Below are 19,448 nucleotides of genomic sequence, written 5' to 3'. Positions count from 1 at the left end.
CTTCCCTGAACGAAGGGAGCGTATAGCGAGCGCAACCTCATCAATGGAAAAATCAGCCTCCATGAACACCCCGTCCGACTCCGAGAGACTTGGCAACTCAAGATCACGAAGCAGCAAGTGCGAGTCCTCCTCCGTCATGCTCGAAACCGGCGCGTATACAACCCGAAAGTGCCGGGCAAACACCTCAACTATCTCAACCGGGTCCACGACTCGCGTCCCATCAACTGTCTCAACTAGAGGCACAACACGATTCATTCTGTCCCGCCTATCCAGCCAAGCAATCAACTTCCCCGCTTTATCACCCACATCATACAGACGCCCCTGCTGCACACGATTCATTGCCTCAGCCGAGTCAGTCACCAAGGCCCTGTAATCAGATTGCTTAAGAGCCAAGACATGCAATTTCTCGGGCGTAACCCCAGCTTCCAACCGTTCCTCCAATACGGCAATCTCAGACTCCAAGTTCACCACCTCCTCATTTTTGCGCCTCCTCTCACCAGCAACCAAAGACAGGGTTTGACCACGGATCACAGTTTTATAAGCCTCCCACAGGGAGACCGGGGAGGACACCGATCCCTCATTTTCAGTGAAGTAAAAGTTCATACACTTGACCACCTCAGATCTGATTTTGGGGTTCTGAAAATGCCATGGAGTGATCGGGGCAAGCCAACCCCCCGCCCCCAGATGTATATCGATATGAAGCCACAGCGGGGAGTGATCCGAAATTCCTCTAGCCAGATGCTTGATTTCACGCACCGAGACCAACTGCACCACCGGCACGAGGATATAATCAAGTCTCGAGAGACTACCATGGGCTCCCGAGTGGAAAGTATACTGAAGCCGGCCAGGGTGCAGTTGTCTCCAACAGTCCGCCAACCCAAAGGCGTCCAAGAATTTCCCTAGCCATAGCTGCGATGTAGGGAGGAGCCTGGGGGGGCTACGATCACTCTCCCCATTTACCACAGAATTAAAGTCTCCACCCACCACTAGCAAGCCATCGGGCAAACCCAGAATTACCTCACCCAAGTCAGAGAAGGTAGTAGACTGCAGGCCAGGCGGAACATAAATAGACAGTATGGAAATCAACTTCCCTTCCCATCTCCTCACAATAGCTGCGTAGCGGCCTCTATCGTCCAACACCGTGTCATCTATCTCCAGGGGGAGGGAGTTCCTAACCAGGATACCAACCCCCCTCGATCCAGAGGTGAAGCCGGAATGAGCCACCAGACGGTAACCTCGCCTGTTCAGTGCATGACATGTATTGCCCACCAAGTGGGTCTCCTGGAGCAAAACCACATCCGGGGAACATCTCTTCAAGTATTGTAGCACAATCCCACGTTTTATCCCGCCCCCAAGACCATTAACATTCCAGCTCAACACCCTAAGTCCCCCACCCCCCACCCCAGAAGAGAGCGGACCGCTCCCCCCACCTCGAAACAGCCACATGATAGCAAGTGTAAAACAAAGCACAGCCTAGAAACAAACAAAGAGAAAAGAGCCCCCCCACCACCCCCAGTGAACCCATAAAACTCAAACCCTCCTCCCTGCACCCCTGCGGTAGACCTAAAAGCCACCCTAACTTGCAGTGTGCCTGTCGCCCCATTAAACTAACCTACACAAAGAGAGAAAAGTCCCCAGAGGAGGTAGATCCCCTAAACCCCCCCCACCCCCGGGCAGTCACACCATAACAGAACATAGTCTCTGAGCCACTGCCATAGAATCAGGCTCGCCGATGTAGACTCACTGCTCCTGGTCCTCCAAACCTCCTTCAGCGCCTCTCGAGTTCTCCGGGCCCTCATGGCGCGTCGATAAAGTGTCCAACCAGTCACTAACCACCTCGGGCGGTCAAAGAAGAAAGCACGCTCTTCATGCTCAATTCTCAGGCGGGCCGGGAAAAGCATAGCATATTTCAGTCCCAGTTCTCTGAGGCGCCCCTTCACACCCATGAAGCCCATTCGTTGTTTCTGGACTGCCTGTGTGAAGTCCGGGTAAAAACTGATCGATACGTTCTCAAATTTGGTGGGTCCATTCGTTCGTGAAGCTTGCAGGATAGCGTCCCTGTCACGGAAATTGAAGAGCCGGGCAATTATGGGCCGCGGAGCGGCTCCCAACTTCGGCTTACCACCCGGGACACGATGAGCTCGCTCCACAGCAAAGAATTTACTTAGGCCTTTTGGTGCCAAATGTTTCAGCACAAGGTCCTCCACCAGGATATCAACAGGCAAATCAGCAGAGTTCTCCGGGACACCCACGATGCGGACGTTATTGCGTCTGGCCCGGCCCTCGAAATCTTCCAGCCGATTAGCGAACAGATCGCAAGTAGTCCGAAGATTGCGGACTGTGGTCTGGAGATCCGAGACATCCGTGGTCAAACTAGCAGTCTTGATATCAAGGGATTTGACACGCTCGTCTGTTTTCCCCAGGTCCGCTCTGATGAGGGTGACATCGATCGCCACCGTATCTATCTTGGCCGCCAAGGTTTCATATTGCTGGCCCATGGTGGATTGGACACTCGCAATAGCGCCCATAATGTCCTTTAGAGTTGGCTCCTCGCTTTCAGGTGTACCATCACCAGTTTGCTCCAGGGCACCACTCGACCCGCCCGGGGAGCCCCTAGGCCGAGTAAATCGATCGATGGTCTGAGATTGGGCGACCCCCCCTCGGGACGGGCCTCTAGTGGTGCGCCTCTCGATGACCGCCCTGCCCGCCATGACGGGCAATGAGCTCCAACAGGATCTGTAGGATTCAGCCAAAACGATCTCCGTCGCGGCAAGCTCGGAACAGCGAGAGGATAGGGACACAGCGCTGGCTGAAGGTTGGCAACGAGAACAGAGCTGGAGCGCCGATCGGCGACTGGGCGTTCACAACAGCGACCAAAAACGAAACCGAAAGTACACCAGGGGCAGAGGGCGTGGCTCATCAGCCGTTGTTGTTCAATTGCCACCTGGGTACCCCGGAGACTCAAGCCCCCGGCTGGCATACGATGTAGGCCTCGAATTCCAGAGTGCAGTAAGTCCGACATCCGGCGGCCAAAACGATTTTTGAAAAGGACGTGGACATCAGCAGGGCATCAATAAAAAGTACCCGTTGTCATAATCAGGATCATTCGCAGGATAATCGCGGGAGGCGGAAAGGGTCGCGGGAGCCCTTAGCTCACGCGTCCATCTTGGAATCGCGCGAAGCCCCTCCCCTCATTTGCTATTTTGAGGGTGGTGTATAACTCTTGCCCCTTTTGGTTTTCTTTGTTTGATTGGGGGTGACTTCACCTAGGCATTGTGTACTTCTGTGTGTGTGTTTGATACTGGTCCGTTCCCCTCTTGACTAGGAGTTCTGTTGTCTTTACAATACTGTGCTTCCTTGATAGTTATGTTTGCAATTTTTTTTTTCTTCTTTCCTTTCCAAGAGATGTGTGGCACTGTGCTGGGTTGCGTGCCGCCCACCTTCTCTGCAGGCAGTCTGCTTCTTGCAGAGTTGGAGGCGTGGTTGTCCTTTTGCCACTGGCCCGCTGAAACGCCGTGCCACAAAACTCCTCGGGCGTGTCACTTGCCCCGCTGCTTCGCAGGGCCTCATCAGAGGTGAGGAGGGACGTGTGGGCAGGCCCAAGCGTTCTCCTCCTATTTATTTTTTAACCTCAGTCCATGGCTGGCCCAAGGGTGAAGTGTGACTACATCTGGTGTGCCTGGCAGCAAATCAACAGGACTGTTGACCTCCTACACTACAGATACAAGATGTACGAGTTACTTACCTTCTGTAACAATGTATCTGGTAGAGATGTTGTCTAGCCGCAGATTCCTTAACTTAAAATATCCCCAGGCGCGAGACTGTATCCAGATATTTTTGGCAGCAGCACCTCTGCGCGCCGGGGGACGGCGCCACACGACCCCGCCCTGACGTAGTCCACGTACGTGACGTCAGCGAGGTAATACAAGTCCCTCTCGGCGCACTGACATCAGTTTTCTTCAGAGAAACTTTTCCGTGGCACAATGGGAGCCACAACATGAAATGAAAATCCGTGAATAAAGAAGGAGGATGGTGGAAGACACCATTGTAAAAGACATTATTAGACACTGCCCACATATAAGTGAAAGCTGTGAGAAAGAGCCCCGCAAGCTAAGCGAAGACCCTTACCCGACTGCAACGAGGGAAGAACAGCTCAACAGACAGAAATAGACTGATAGTGTCATGTAGAAGTGTGCCGTCCAATAAGAAAGGAACACATAAAGAACAAGAGTCCACTGTAGGAAAGTATGAATAGACAGGCCTTTCCCCTCTAAAAGCAAAGGTAGAAAACAAAGCACAACCGACCCTCAAAGAGGATGAGCACAAGGAGACCAGGACCTAAGGTACTAGAGAAGACGGAGGGAAGGGAAGGAAACTGGAGAGGACAACGTACCTCCTTGTGAATCAAAGGCACCATATAACAGGAAAGAAGCCCCTCAGCAGAAGTTAACTGTATATGGCAACACTCAGGGTAGTGCAACAATCTGAACCCCCGTAGGAGATAACCCAATGGCAAGACAAGGTCCCCGCAGAATGGGAAGGCTGGGTGGGCGTTCGGGGGCGTTCGGGAATATGCGTCAAGACAACGTCTCTACCAGATACATAGTTACCGAAGGTAAGTAACTCGTACATCTGATAGAGACATCTAACCGCAGGTTCCTTAACTTAGAACAGATACCACAGCCATAGCCAAAGGGAAGGTGGGTCTGCGACAGAACAACAGAAAGCGACAAGCATCCGATCCAGCAACAGAGTGAAGGATAAAGGGGGGGAAGCTGTGGTGGAACAGCTAGACAGCAACCCTAGCAGCTTGGAAGAGCAGAAATAACAAGATAGTAGAAATCCTAAAAACGCCAGAATGGCGCTACACCATACCCGTATAAAAATGACAGGTAGAACGGCATGAGCCCTATACCAGAGCAAAGAAAGAGAGAGAAAGAGAGAGAAAGAGAGAGAGAGAGAAAGAGAAAGAGAGAGAAAGAGAGAAAGACAGAGAAAGAGAGAAAGAGAGAGAAAGAAAGAGAGAAAGAGAGAAAGAAAGAGAGAAAGAGAGAGAGAGAGAGAGAGAGAATGAAAGAAGAACCACTCTCCGCTTAATGGCACACGATGAGTACACCGACCCAAGCTCAAAATGAACTTGAAGAGATGCAACCAGAGCCTAAAAGACTAGCCTACAGAAGGAAACCGAAAGAGCCGGTTTCAAGAGCCCAAAGGCTAGAGCTAGAACCTGAGCAACGCTTTGGGAATAGCAGGCGGTACAAGAAACACGCCAAGTGCACACCCAATCCCAAAAAGGGGCAATTAGCCCTGTATTCAAAACCCGCTGAAGCAGGTAGAAAATGCAGCAAGCAAACGGCCATAGAGACCATAAAGTGGCTTACACAAGAAGCATAAGAGTGCCCGACTGGGCAGAATGAAGCCAAAGTGAGAAACAACCCACAATATAGACTTGCAGGCAGTAGACAAGGACCACTGCCTCAGAAGAGCTGTCCCGCAGGTGTAGCTTTAACAATAGTAGGTGATAATTTGGAAAAAATGGCATATCCAAAGGAAGTGGCCAACAACATCAAGCTAACGAATGGAGTCACAGAATCCAAAACCAACACTCCAGAAAAGACACGAACAGTGTCGAACACCAAAAAAGGGAACACATGTCAAATTGGGAAATTACCCCAGTAAGCAGATGCAAGGAGTAACCTATGGGCAACTTGCAACAACTCAGAAAAGCTCCCCCATACATGGAGATATTGGTCCAGACCTCGCAGCCTCCAAAGAGGTGGCGACATAGGAAGAGGAATACCAAGGCAACTAGCAGGTATACAGAAATGTATAGACATAAAATTATGTAGAGACAGAACTAGCAAAGAGCAAGAACACGTCCATACCCAAGGAGGTGGATGGCGTAAGCACGTGGCACCCAGACAAAACATAGAACATCGTACAATGGATCACCAGGCGATGCATGGGGTCCACAGGATCTCCAGGCCCAGGTGAGATTTACAAAGCTAAATAATAGCATACAAGTACCCCACATGGAGTATGCATACCCCAAAACAACAGGGAACACCTCTTAGGGCATTAAGCCAAGCCAAGCCAAAGGAGCGCAGTAACGAACTTAACCCGGGATCATGAGTTCCCAGCCGTATGACATTACCGAGTTGAACCACCAGCTCAATACCACAGTCAGAGGACCATACACAGCAACCTGTGGAACACTGCCACAGCAGGCCAACAGGCAGCTTAAAGCAAAACGCATCCAAGGAATGCCAATAAAAGGGTAATCACCCTTGACAGGAAAAAGAAGACGTAATGCTCACTGCCCATGGCAAACACAGAGCGCATCCAGGATGCAAAATGAAAAAGTACCACCACAGAAGACCGGTCTAAGAGGACCTAAGTGGGAGGACGAAAGCCGCTGACTCGGCGTGAGCATCAAAGAGCAAAACCCCATCAAGGGGTAAGTCAACCAGTCGCTCCTGGATATTTTCTGGGAAGACGCTATCTCGCAACCAAGCGTGACGCCTCAAGGCAACAGAACTCGCCATGCAGCGGCCCAAAGAATCTGCAGTATCTAAGGCCAAACAGATTGTGAATTCGGCAAGGTCGCGGCCATCCCGGATGAGGTGAAGGAGATCAACGCGAACACCTTCAGAGGTGGCAGTATGCAAAGACTCTGCAGAGTCCCACAGAGCAGAGGTAGCCCGAGCCAAAACACACACTGTATTTAAGGACAGTAGGGCAGCACTAGTGGATGCAAAGACGTTCCTACCCCATGATTCAAGCCACCTGGACTCCAGAGAGGGAGGAAGTGTTAGAGGGGACACAGAACGAAAGGCAGTCTGCAACAAGAACCCCTGCGCATCAGGGTGCACGAAAAGACAGACCGGATCATGTGGAGCTGGACGGTGGCAGTGCAAAACTGAACGAGCCACCGGGTCACCTGAAGCAGGTCGCAACCAGGTACCCAAGAGGGCATCATAAAGGGAAGTCTCAAAAGGCAAAAGGGGCTCCATATTTCCAGACGGACGGAGGAGTACCTCAAGCAAGGGGTCCGCAGATAAAAGGGTAGAGGGGGGTTGCATATTTAAAATGTGGGTGGCCAAAGAGACCAATTTAAAAAATGCCGCACTAGCCTCGGTAGCCCTTTGTGGAGGGGAAAACAGCTCATCAGTGGGGGAGGGTTGTAAGCTGACCCAATGCCCCACGGAAGAAAGCCCCATGGAAGAATGAGGATCCTGACGGGGCTCCTGAGGACGCGAACAGCCTCCTGGATCTGGGAGCTCCTGAGGAGGCTACACAAATTCCAAAGAGGGTACAGGTAACACTAGCTCCGGTGACGTCGGGCGGGAGGGCGGCGCCAAACTCTCTCCAGAGGCCTCTATAGTAGAGTCCAGAACTCAGCGTCGACGCAGCCCCGAAATGATGCGTTTCGGCGCCGATTGCGCCTCGTCAGACGCCGACTCAGCAGCATCCGCCGTCGAGTTGACACCGTCCAGCGCTGAAACTATGACAAGCTCCCCCTCTGAAGGAGAGGGTGCCAGGGCTGGCAGGGCAATCGTCTGGCGCCGCCTCGGCGCCGGCTCCGCCTTATCCAGAACAGGCTCCGATTCCGGAGAAAGGAGCGGAGGCGCAGCCGAGGAGGCGAACCGTCGGCGCCGGGACGGCGCTGACCCCAGCTCCGGACAGGCAGCCACCTGCCCGGAAGGCTGAGGTTTGCTCAAGTCAAGGCTATAAGCACGGCAACCACCTGCGGTGCCACAGGGAGCCCCGCGGGGCTTTGCACGTGCGGCAGAGGCACTGCGGGTCGAAGAGGGGGACCCAACCGGGCCGCGCCCTAACCACACCATATCTACGACGTTCCTGGGAGGCAAGGGCTCAATTGGTGCTGGGGGTGAACCCGCTGGCGAGTCAGTCGGAGACTCCACAAGAAGCGGAGTGCCAAAGGATGCCCCAGGAACGGGAGACGACCCAAGGGAGACCTGCAAAGCCATAGCATAAGACTCAATTTGGGCCCGAGTTGTCCCCACACCCGGAAAGGGTGGATAGTAGGGGGGGCGCACGTCCGGAAAGTTCCGGGAACCAGTGCCCCTGACAACAGAAGAAGGTGAGGTCGAAGACCTGGGCGACAAGCGCCTTGACTTACCAAGTGGAGAACGATGGCCCCTGACCCCAGAGGGCGATCGACGACGGAACCGAACAGTAGAGGGACCTGCAGTCGACGAAGAAGCCAGAGTGAGAGATGACTCCGACCGGGACAGCCGTGCCGAGAGAAGCTTCATACAGCGCTCCTGACGAGACTTTGGTTTCAGACGTTGGCAGGCTTCACAGTCCAGGGAGTCATCGTGCTCGCCCAGACACCACATACAAATAAGATGCGGGTCCGTCGCAGACATTTGCCGCAAACAGAAATCACAAGATTTAAAGCCCAAAGGCATTGTACACTGTTCCAGATGTGAACACAGGCCAGAGAAGCTCACTCCGGATCCGCGTTGCATGCGGAAAAGAAGGAAACAGACGTCAGCGCGCCGGGAGGGACTTGTATGACCTCACGAATGCCACATATGTGGACGACGTCAGGTCGGGGTCGTGTGGCGTCGTCCCCCGGCGTGCAGAGGTGCTGCTGCAAAAAATTTCCGGAACCAGTCTCACGCCTGGGGATATTCCAAGTTAAGGAATCTGCGGCTAGATGTCTCTATCAGATGCATATGACATTTTATTTTTAACTGTATGTACCTGAACTATTGGGCCAGTGGTCACTGTCGTCTTTTTATGTCATGGGGTAAGGACTTGAAACTAGTTACCACACATTCATTGGAAAAATGCAGTGCTCTTCACTGAGGCAAGCGATCACGGTCTGCACCAATGAGTTGTTTAAATATTTTTTATCTGAATAAAGCAGAGATTGTCCCTTCCGTCCTAGAACTATTTATAAAGCAGATGTGCACATTGTGAACTAGCTAAATGACTTCATTAACACAGAGGGTAGTCAATAAAATGAGCTGATCTATTGGCCCATGCTGTATACTGTGGTGGGTGGGAGCAAAATGTGACTGACAGTGTAAAAGACTAATGGATAAAAACAACTGACGAAATGCCTCTATATACTTGTATATTATATAAATATATATATTTTGAAAAACATTGGTCTGGTAGAACAGCTAAAGCTGTCTAAAAGGCCATACCTAAAAAGACTTGTATTGGAAAGATAAATATACTCACCAGAATGACACAAAGACAACCAACTTCACACAAAGGAACTTGCCAACAGGCTGGATTGGATTCAGTTCCTCCTTTAATACTTTATAAAACAGCACAAGGCAGTACATGGCAAACTATACCCAGGGAAAATGCAAAGAAAAAATGTCAATACGCATTCAGTCCTGAAATGCAATAACTTTAGTACACCACAAATGCTTGAACTAGATTGAAAGTCATACATTCGAATGCAATTAAAACTTCAATCCTACAAGACATTTAATTTAATAAAGGTATTTTCGAAAACACGGGAAATGGCATTGCATATTTATCAGGAGATCATGTCATAAAGAAACTGATTAGCCACATCTTACAGGTGAAAGTCAGTAGGGAGACAAAGTCTAACTTGCCGATGTGTACACACCTGTACAGACTAACATGTCTAGCGTGATGGTATATTTGATATTTTTTTTAATCTAGAACAATTTTCAACTGAACATTTGTTTTCAAGAAATGTGTCTAAAACTACTAATGGAGTTTGGCGGTGGCACATTGACAAAATATTATATTTATTAAAACATGAGTAAATGGTTCATTTGAAAATGCTGCATGCCAGACTATGTTTATTAGGTGAGGAATGTGAATTACCCTCAGTCCTACGAAAAAGCACCCTATTAATTCTGCACAGTCAGTCCCCTTATACATCGAAAGCTCCACATAGGGAGTCAATATATGGCAAGCTCTGCGTCGACAGTCAGATAAGTTTTACTACATTTGCAACAGGAATCACTATATCACAAGGGACAGTGTGCATTGTAAGTGTTTTGCCACTCAAACATAAGGACTGTTTCCATGCCATCTTCTTTTTACTAGTTAACATTGGCTCACTCACCACTAATTTAAACTTTAAACTACAAATAAAATATAGCAAAGCTGATACTCACAATAAAATATCAACCAAGGGGGAACATGACTGACCGGAAGCTCACTGACTGAGCTCTCTGATGCCAGCACGCTAAAGAAAACTGAATGCTGTGTTCCAGTTTAAGTTACAGGAAGAAGATATCCAGTCTATTACCACGTGTTGCTGCTCTATCAATATCCGAAAACTGAATTACAGTTTACGTTCGACCTACTCAGACACCCTGCCCCATAAAATCCTCACCACTGCAGGAGGGAATAGGTGTAGAGCTTTTTTTAAAATTAACTCTATTTGTAAGTTTTAAGTAACACACAACTATCCAATGTCAGCATTCATTGATAGTATAGACTTGGGCACATTGGTTGCCATACCAACAATTACACTTATCATGAGCAATCACATAGTAGTTCCCCCATGCATGAAAAACATCTAATCCCTCTACCCTTCTGAGCTCGTACTATCTCCGCCCCAGATGTACTTTGTGGGCTCCCGGAGGCTCCTCGACCAGCAAGTCATGGCAGAGTTCCCTCCATGCCCATAAATCCTCCTCTAGCTTTTCATCTCTGCATCACACTTTCATATGTACCACCTTCGCTAGTGTCCACTCGGGCACACCTCTCAGCCACGCTGTGATCTCAGGAGCCTGTACTCCCATCCAGACAATCGCTATTCTATGCTGAGCTAGCACTAGGATGAGTTGCAGAAGCTTGTATGCTGTCTTGCTTAGTTTTTTAGGTTTACCTATGAGCCCCAGCAGACAGGGTTGGCGTCAATTTCACACGACCACTAACGCTTCTCCTTACACTCTCTACCACCTCTGTCCAGACGAGTCGCTCTTCGGGGAACTCCCAGGCCAGATGCAGGAAGTTGGCCCCTTTCATGTGGCACCTAGAACACGGGTTGGATCTCTGCGGAGAAGTGCAATGTAGTCTCTCTGGGGTCATAAATGTACGGTGCGCATAATTATGAAGGAGCAGCCTAAAGAGTACACTGCAAGAGATAGTGCGTGTGAGCGCGTCCACTGTCCTCCAGTATCCGACCTTCAGGGGCTCCTCCAGATCTGCGTTCCATGCAGCCAATGCCCTTGTTGGCGGCCCCAACGCATCTGAACTCATGAACATATACAAAAGGGAAATGAGGCGTCTACTAGCTCTGCATGTAAGCATTACATCGAAGGTTAGCGTGTGTTGCGTGATCGAGGGGTATGTGGGCCATATCTCTTTACATACGTTGGACAGTCTGGCATATTGTAATTATTGTCCCTGCCCCTGCCCAAAGTCTCCGCACACCTGTTCGTAAGTGATAAAGCTATCGCCTTGATACAGGTCCGTCAGCATACCGCATCCTCCCTCCTGCCATGCTCGACGTGACATGCTGGACATCACCCTCCTAACCGTGGTGAGGTCCTACACAGATAGCTCCCGGTGAAACGGAGCACGCTCCACAGAGGTCTGCCAAATGCACGCAGTCTGCCTCACCACATATGGGACTGCTTCAGATATTGCTGCTACCTCCAGCAACAATGCCGGCAGGCTAACAGCTGGTGTCCTATCGCGTAGCAACCCCTCCTCCCAATTGTCCCCTTGGTCTAGCCAACGAGCAGCGTGCTGAAGCTGTGGGGCAAAATAATAAAGATCAAGTCTCTATTCCTCATGACCGCTGTCTTCATATGTGCGGGCCAGTGTGGCAAGCGCCACTCTGCTTCGGCGTCCTGCCCAGTAAAGTTCTATTAGTATGGAGTCCAGCATTCTGAATATCCACCTGGGTATACAACATAACACGTTTTGTAACAATGATAGATAGCAGGGTAGCATCACCATTTTGGCCTCCGCCAGTCTGCCCATTAAGGATAGAGGGAGGCTCACTGAGCACTTTAGAGCATCAATCGTCTTGTAGACGTTGAGTTGCAGTAGTTGTTCATCCTCTATTGCCACTTGTATACCCAGGTACCTGAAGTGCTCAGTCTCCCATTGCAGACCCAGCTGTGGGAGGCAGCCCGGGGAAGGCTGGCCAACCGATCCAACGAAAAAGAGCAATGATTTGTGTGCATTTAGCGGCAACCTTGAACACCCGCCAAACTCCTTCAATACCTGAAGGAGCTTCGGGATGGCGTCCCGAGGCGAGGAGACGTAAAACAAAGCATTGTCTGCATATAGGGATATAATGAGTGGAATTCCACCTGTGCTAATGCCCCAGAGCCCCATTTCCTGGGCGCCCGGATGGCCAGCGGCTTAATTGCCAGGGTGAATATTAGCGGCGATAGTGGACAGCCCTGTCGCATGTCCACTCCAGCTGCCACCCTTAGGAACTGCTATGTCTCGGACCCTGGCACTGGGTGCCGTATACATTATCTACACCCAGTGGCGGAACCGAGGACCAAAGCTGGCAACCCTGAGCACCTCTAGTAGGTACCCCCAGTCCACTAAATCAAATGATTTTTCTAAGTCTATGGACACCAGAGCTAGCTCCTCGCTGCTGTGTCGCATTTCGTGCAGAATGTGCATCAGCCTTCTGATGTTCATACCCGTGCTGACAGTTGACTTGAAGCCGCACTGGTCCTCTGGAACTAGGTGTGCTATGTGCCGGTCAGTCTAGCTGCCAAGACCTTGCAGAGTATTTTGATACCTGAATTTATCATGGTGAGGGGCCGATACGCCGCGGGATCTCTGTCGTTTCCCCCAGGTTTAAGCAGCATAACTATCTCGTCCTCTTGCAAGGTTGCAGGCAGCAGCCCAGTCTCAAAGGCCTCCTCGAACACCTGCAGCAAAGGCGATGCCAGCGGGCTTGAATACGCCTGTAAAAAGGCCACTGGAAAACCATCAGCCCCTGGGGCCTTGGTACCCAGCATAGCTCGCAGTGCCTATAGGATATCATCAACAGTGTTTTTAGCGTCCAATTCTGTCACACCCGTGGGCAAAAGTCCAGACGCTGGGAATATAGCGATCACTACCCCTGGGTTTGCAGTGTAAACCCGCTTTAAATGCCATTGGAAAACCTCCAGTATTCCCGCTCTGGTGTGGACTAGATTCCCTCTCGCAGCCATCATAGGCGTTGTCTGTGGGGTCGTCTGTTCCCTGCTTAGGATCCAAGCCAGGAGACGCCCTGGCTTGTCTAGTCTGTCCCAGATATCCGCTATATGCGTGCATTGCGTACTTTCATACTCGCCCGTATCCAAGTCCGTCGGATCCCTTGTCTGGATTGCAGCTAGGGCTTTCCCTTCCCTATCAAGCTCCCCCAGTAGCTGTCTTCTCACTCCACACACCAGACCCAAAACGGCCCTTGCCACTGCCTTGAGGGCCTCCAACTAGGATGCCGTCCCAGCTGGTCCCTCCCAGTTCCCAGCCAAGTAATCAGTTACCACCTTTGAAAGGGCGGCCCTCCCCACCAAATCTTTAAGTATATCCGGCAAAAATCTACATCCCCTCAGACCCAGCATGGGAGTCCCCCACCTCACTAAGCAACGCCCCGGGACATGGTCGGACAGAAAGTGTGCCAAGTGGGTTATTTCTGCGTCAGGAAAAGTTGGAGTACTCAAGACCAGAACTCTAGCCTACTGTGTGTTCCGTGAGTAAGTGAATGACACGTGAAAAGTGTGTGGGTGGGGTGGGGTGGAACTCCCGCCAGACGTCCCGAACACCTAACTCATGCATGACGTCTCCGAGCTTTTTTGTCATTCTTGGTTTAGTTCCAAATTTTGGTGGATGCCTATCCAGCTCAGAATCAAGGACGGCATTAAAATCTCCCAACCATATGAACGGGGCGTCTAATTCGTTAGCCAATAGTTCCCGGATGAACTGGAAAACATGGGATCATTAGTGTTCGGAGCGTATGTGTTCAGGATAGTAATCTCTCTGCCGTGTAGCGTGCCTCGCAGAAGGACATACCGGCCGTTTATATCAGACCCACTATAAGTTGGGGTGAACGCTATGCCCGGAGCCACCCAAATCATTGTACCCTGGCATATGTAGAGAAGGAGGAATGATGTGTTTGGCCTCCCCACTATTTGGCTACCTTGGCAGCACAGTTGTCATCCAGGTGTGTTTCCTGGAGACATGCTATGGATATGTGGTGACGTTTTAGAAAGGTTAACACCCTATGCCTCTTTGTGTAAGTGCCCAGGCCCGAACATTCCAGGTTAGGAATCTAAACTCTGTCTCCATGACAGAATAATCTCGTGCTGCGCCTAATGCTAGTCCCTGCCTACCCATAGCTGACCTCTTAAGGTCAATACGAAGTTGAACAAGGGAACCTCCAGAAATGAAATCCCACCCCCCATCCACGGGCATTGTACAAGCAACAGTGCATTTGTTAATGTCTACCCCTAACACGTGCCAGGACGCACACAATACCCTAGGTTGCCCAACTGGAGCCATCACTCTCATCCACCACAGGACAGGCTGATCGGACCTGCCTGCCCAGAAATGCCAAGGTCTGACCTAGTCATAGATTTGTGCCCTAGTGCCAAGATCCCCTAGACCCAAGGGTGGAACCCCCTATGCACCAGCCACTGGAATTCCCTTTCAGCAGTCCACCTTACCCGCTGAGCCAGACAATTCCGACCCAACCCTCACCTTTCGGCTAAGCATTTAGTCAATATATAAAGATCCACCACCACCCCTGCGCTGGCCTCCTGGCCCTTACTCCTCAGCCTCATCGGTTTCCTGTTCAAGCAGGGTTTCTGTGACCACTTCAGCTGTCGGTTCCAGCAACTGTGTCTGCTCTCCATCTTTGAAAGTCGCTGGTTCCCTCTCCATGCCCAAGTCGGTGGTACATCAGTGCTCATTAGGATGGTGCCGTCGTCCCCAACTGTAACTCTTTGGTCTGGGTCAGGGTCTGCATCTGGGGTCTACACTCCACTCACCTTGCGCCGGACTCTTTGTGATTGTCTGGTGCCCCATTGCTGCCTCCAGTCCAGCTGCTTCCGCGGGGGAGAGCACACAGACCCCCAACCATTCCTATCCCTCCTCAGGAGTTTCAAAGAAGTGCACCTTCCCCTGAGCTTAGCGGGATATAGTAGCATGTATTGAAGCTGCATGTCCCTTAACTTCCGCTCGACTGCACTTGTTTAGTGCAATCAGGGTATATGGATATTTTGTTATTTTCATAACATATTTCCTGTTGTTCTCTATCTGCCCACAGGATCCACTTCCGGTCCCTTTAATCCATTATTTTCGCAATGAATGCGCTCAGAAGAGTTTCCGGCAGCAGCGAGGGAGCCAAGGCCCTGTACCCCCCGATAGACCCGTTGGATGAGTTTTGATCCATTGCTGAAGGAGCTGCTCTGTGGATCTCCCCTCAGCCCTCTCGGGAAAGCACAGCACACTAATGTTGCTGCGTCTGGCCCGGCCCTCTGCATCTTCCACCCGGCGCTCCAAGGCCTTTGTTGTGGAGGATATTTGAGCCACTTGCCTCTTCAAGGTTACCACCGTGCCCTTAAGTCCTGAAATGTCTTCCTCTGCTACCTGGTCAGCTACTTTACGGAGGTCCGCCCGCAGGAGATTGACATCTATGGATACCGCCTGCATATGATTCTCCAGTGCCTTCCGCAAACCCTGAATTGGCTCGGCCCGTAAGAGTTCGGCGCCACTCTCCCCGTTATCTTCATCTCCCCCTGTTTGTCGCGTGATGCGTTGAGGGGGATGGTGTGGCGTAGTGTATTGGGTGATGATGTTGGGACCCCCCCCCCGTGAGGGCACCTCTGTCTTTGCCCATGTTGCCTTCTGGGTGGGACTCCTGGAGCCCACCCGGGCACTGTGTCCTCACTCCTGATTACTGGGACTTGCTGCGCTGTATTCCACCTGGCTCCAGCCCAGCGCCTCTGCCGCTCTGGTTATCCGCGGTTGGGGAACGCTGGCTACAGACCCCTCTCTGCCTTATTGATGCTGGGGGGAGCAAGCACACTGTCTGAAGATTGGAGGCTACCCTCCAAAGGCTGGGACAGATTCAGTTGCCCAAGGTCTGGCCCAATGCCCACGTCACCGGTATGTCAATCAATCAATCAGGCTTTTATTAAGCGCGACTACTCATCCGTAAGGGTCTCAAGGCGGTGGGGGTGGGGGGTTGCAGGCTCCAGTCCATCAAGGAGGGGTTCCGTCGAAGAGTCAGGTTTTGAGGTTTCTTACGAAGATGGGAAACGATGCTGTCTGTCTGAGGTGCGTTCCAGGTTTTGGCTGCGAAGAAGAAGGATCGGCCTCCCGATCTGGTTTTTCTGGTGCGTAGGATCACGGCGTAGGACAGCTGGGTTGATCGGGGGGTCCTTTGGGGTGCGTGGAATTTGAGTCGGCTGTTCAGGTATGCTGGTCCGGTGTCGTGGAGGGCCTTGTGTGCGTGGGTGAGCATCTTGAAGGGGACTCTTTCCTCGATGGGGAGCCAGTGCAGTGTGCGCAGGTGCTGGTAGATGTGGCAGTGTTTTGGCAGGTTGAGGACCAGTCTTGCGGCGGCGTTCTGGATGTTCTGTAGCTTGCGGTGAGGTTTTTTCTTATTCTGTCATAGTGTGCGTTGCCATATCTAGTCTGCTGGTGACCAGGACGTGAGTGACGGTCTTTTTGTGTTCAATGGGGATCCATTTAAAGGTCTTACGTAGGAGGCAGAGGATGAGTTGGGTGTTGTCTGCGTATGACACAATGTTGAGTCCATATGTTTTGACGATGACGGCGAGCGACTCCATGTAGACGTTGAAGAGCGTCCGGCTGAGGGAGGACCCCTGAGGGACTCCGCAGGTGGTTGGTGTAGGGTCCGAGAGGAAAGGAGGGAGTCTGACCTGCTGCGTTCTGCTGGAGAGGAAGGAGCTGATCCAGCCAAGGGCCTTGTCCAAGATCCCAGAGTTGTGAAGTCTGCGTATTAGGGTGTGGTGGGAGATTATGTCCCCCCCCCCCCCGTTGCTGGCTCTTATATGTGTGTGTTCAGAGGAGAACTATGCTGCCAGGCGTCCTCACTTTTCCTGTGGGGTCCGGGGTCCTTTTGTGTGGCCCAGAATCAGTTCTTGCTCCAGAGCACCCCCCCTACAGCCAAAATCTAAACCCGGACAATTGCTCTTCGTCACAGGCAGATCAGCACCCCCGCCTCAGCTCGATGGCCCTGTTCCAGGCCTCCGCTGGTCCAGCAGCTCCGGCACGCTCCACAAGTACTAAGAACCCCTCCTATGCAGTCATGCCCCACACCTTCAGCAGGTAGCAGGGCAGCACCGGTTTAACTTCTCATCGCAGCGGTGGTGCCCCGGTTAACTTCGGCTTCTCTCACGGCATCAGTGTCTGGGATGTGGCCTCTCTCGCAGTCTTGATGTCCTTGATGCTGTGATCTCTTCTACACCGTGCTCCTCCACCACCAGGGCCTACCCCACTCCACCTGGTGCTTCCACTTCACAGCGCGGTGGTAAAAGCACAGGTGGGGGGGGAGGGCCACGAGCCCGTCCCCTGCGCTTCGTAGTACGCAGGTGCAGCCAGCCGGCAGGCGCCGATTAAGTGCACCTGTATTCTCTGGGCCCCCTTATAGTCTGTGCCCGGCGCGTGACTCGCTAGGAGATCTCTGTCTTCACCACGCAGATTCGGCCAGCAGGTAGTTTGTAAGCAGCCACGCCTCAGGTCTCTTAACATTTGTCCAGCGTGGGACTGTGCTCTCATCCGCTGCTATCAGCCCAGCAACCCCTGTCTCCGCAGTGGGCCGATCGTCCCTTTCTTGGCCTCTATAGGTCCAGACGCTCCGTCACACGTCGCAGTTACCTTCAGTCCCCCGTTCACCACACAGGTCCCACACCTCCAGAGGGCAGCAGCGGGCCTCGACTCACCTTCTCACAGCTGCGATGTCACCCAGGTGTGCGTGCCTTGGCCCCTCAGGCTGCGGCCTCTCGAGTTGTCTCCGTGTCTGAGGCACTGCAGCCTTTCTTTCGGGGGTGCTCCTCCGCTGTTAGGGTCTGCTCCACCCCGACTGGTGCATTCACCCACGTCACGGGGGATCCAATACACGGGGTAGGCTACAAACCTGCTCCCCACGAGCCGCATTACATGTAATGGGGTGACCCTGTAACCCTCAGAACCTGGGTGGGTAATAGAACAATAATAATGGTTCTGTCGGACTGAAATACACAGTAATATAGTATTCCCTGGTTTGTTACTCACAACATCCGTCCCTGTAAGGGTACAATGATAGTGGTACCTATACCAATATGAAATAGAACACACTGACCACAATGAAGATTAGAGTAACGTTTTAGTCATGTACTTTTATCTTCTCTGAATTGTATTAAAACATTGATTATAGCTGTCCAGACAAACACAAAACATATATACCGCATACATTTTGAGCAGGACTCATATACATTTAAAATAACATACAGAATTGTCAAGTCACAGGGTTATTAGTAGCATCAACTATAAGAGCAATAATCTAATAGGCATAACAATCAATTCTTGGTTCCTAGTAGATTTTACAAAGTTGATTTTTTATAAAGCGTTGATATTATCAGTAAGGCGTTGTGTCCTTGATTTGAAAAACGGGTGTCACGGTATAACTCCTTCCTTCTGCAAACCGGGTCTGCCACAATCAATCAATACAGAGATCGAAGAATTATCTCGATATTGGCTGAGTCGGTGGACCACCAATACTACGTATATAGGACCAGGTTTCCAAGAGGAGCCGAGGTCCAGAAAAGGCTGTTCCACAACTGTACAGTCCTGATGAAGACCCGCCCCTGATGCGCACATCCAGTGCATCGCCCCCCAGGGTCGAAACGTCGACGCATTTTCTCTATCGTGAAATCAACTTTGCAAAATCTACTAGGAACCAATAATTGATTGTTATGCCTATTAGATTACTGCTCTTATAGTTGATGCTACTAATAACCCTGTGACTTGACAATTCTGTATGTTGTTTTAAATGTATATGAGTCCTGCTCAAAATGTATGCGGTATATATGTTTTGTGTTTGTCTGGACAGCTATAATCAATGTTTTAATACAATTCAGAGAAGATAAAAGTACATGACTAAAACGTTACTCTAATCTTCATTGTGGTCAGTGTGTTCTATTTCATATTGGTATAGGTACCACTATCATTGTACCCCACGAGCCGCAGTCCGCAGGGGCAGCCAGGCAGCCCACGGGCTTCAATCGCACTCACCTCTCCGCACTGTGCCGCCTTTCTTGCCAGTCCTGACTCGAGGCCTGGTCAGACCCCAATCTCTATCGTGCAGGGAGGCTACATTTTAAAAGCACCTTGAGTTGCTTGACATTTATGCAATGTTCCAGGCTAATTTGCGAGTCTGGATGACCGGATTAAGCACGATTATTCTGCAGGCCGGCCGGAAGCTACGAAGCTCACGTCCTGGCTGCCATGTT

The 19,448-nt window shown here is 51.2% G+C and overlaps 1 protein-coding gene across 1 annotated transcript in view; it reads right to left on the bottom strand.

Moving 5' to 3' along the window:
* The window catches only part of TMEM184C (transmembrane protein 184C), a 197,588-nt gene that overhangs the window by 73,290 nt on the left and 104,850 nt on the right, over positions 1–19,448 (bottom strand). The window contains exon 7 of the mRNA XM_078676898.1: positions 9,220–9,332. Coding sequence (XP_078533024.1) covers positions 9,220–9,332 — 113 coding nt within the window. The remainder of the gene's footprint in view (positions 1–9,219; positions 9,333–19,448) is intronic.

This window comes from Lissotriton helveticus, chromosome 2_1 (assembly GCF_964261635.1).
Source record: "Lissotriton helveticus chromosome 2_1, aLisHel1.1, whole genome shotgun sequence".
In the NCBI taxonomy this organism is placed as follows: Eukaryota; Metazoa; Chordata; class Amphibia; order Caudata; family Salamandridae; genus Lissotriton; species Lissotriton helveticus.
Note: the sequence above shows the minus strand (reverse complement) of the source record. Positions and strands in the feature narration are given on the sequence as shown.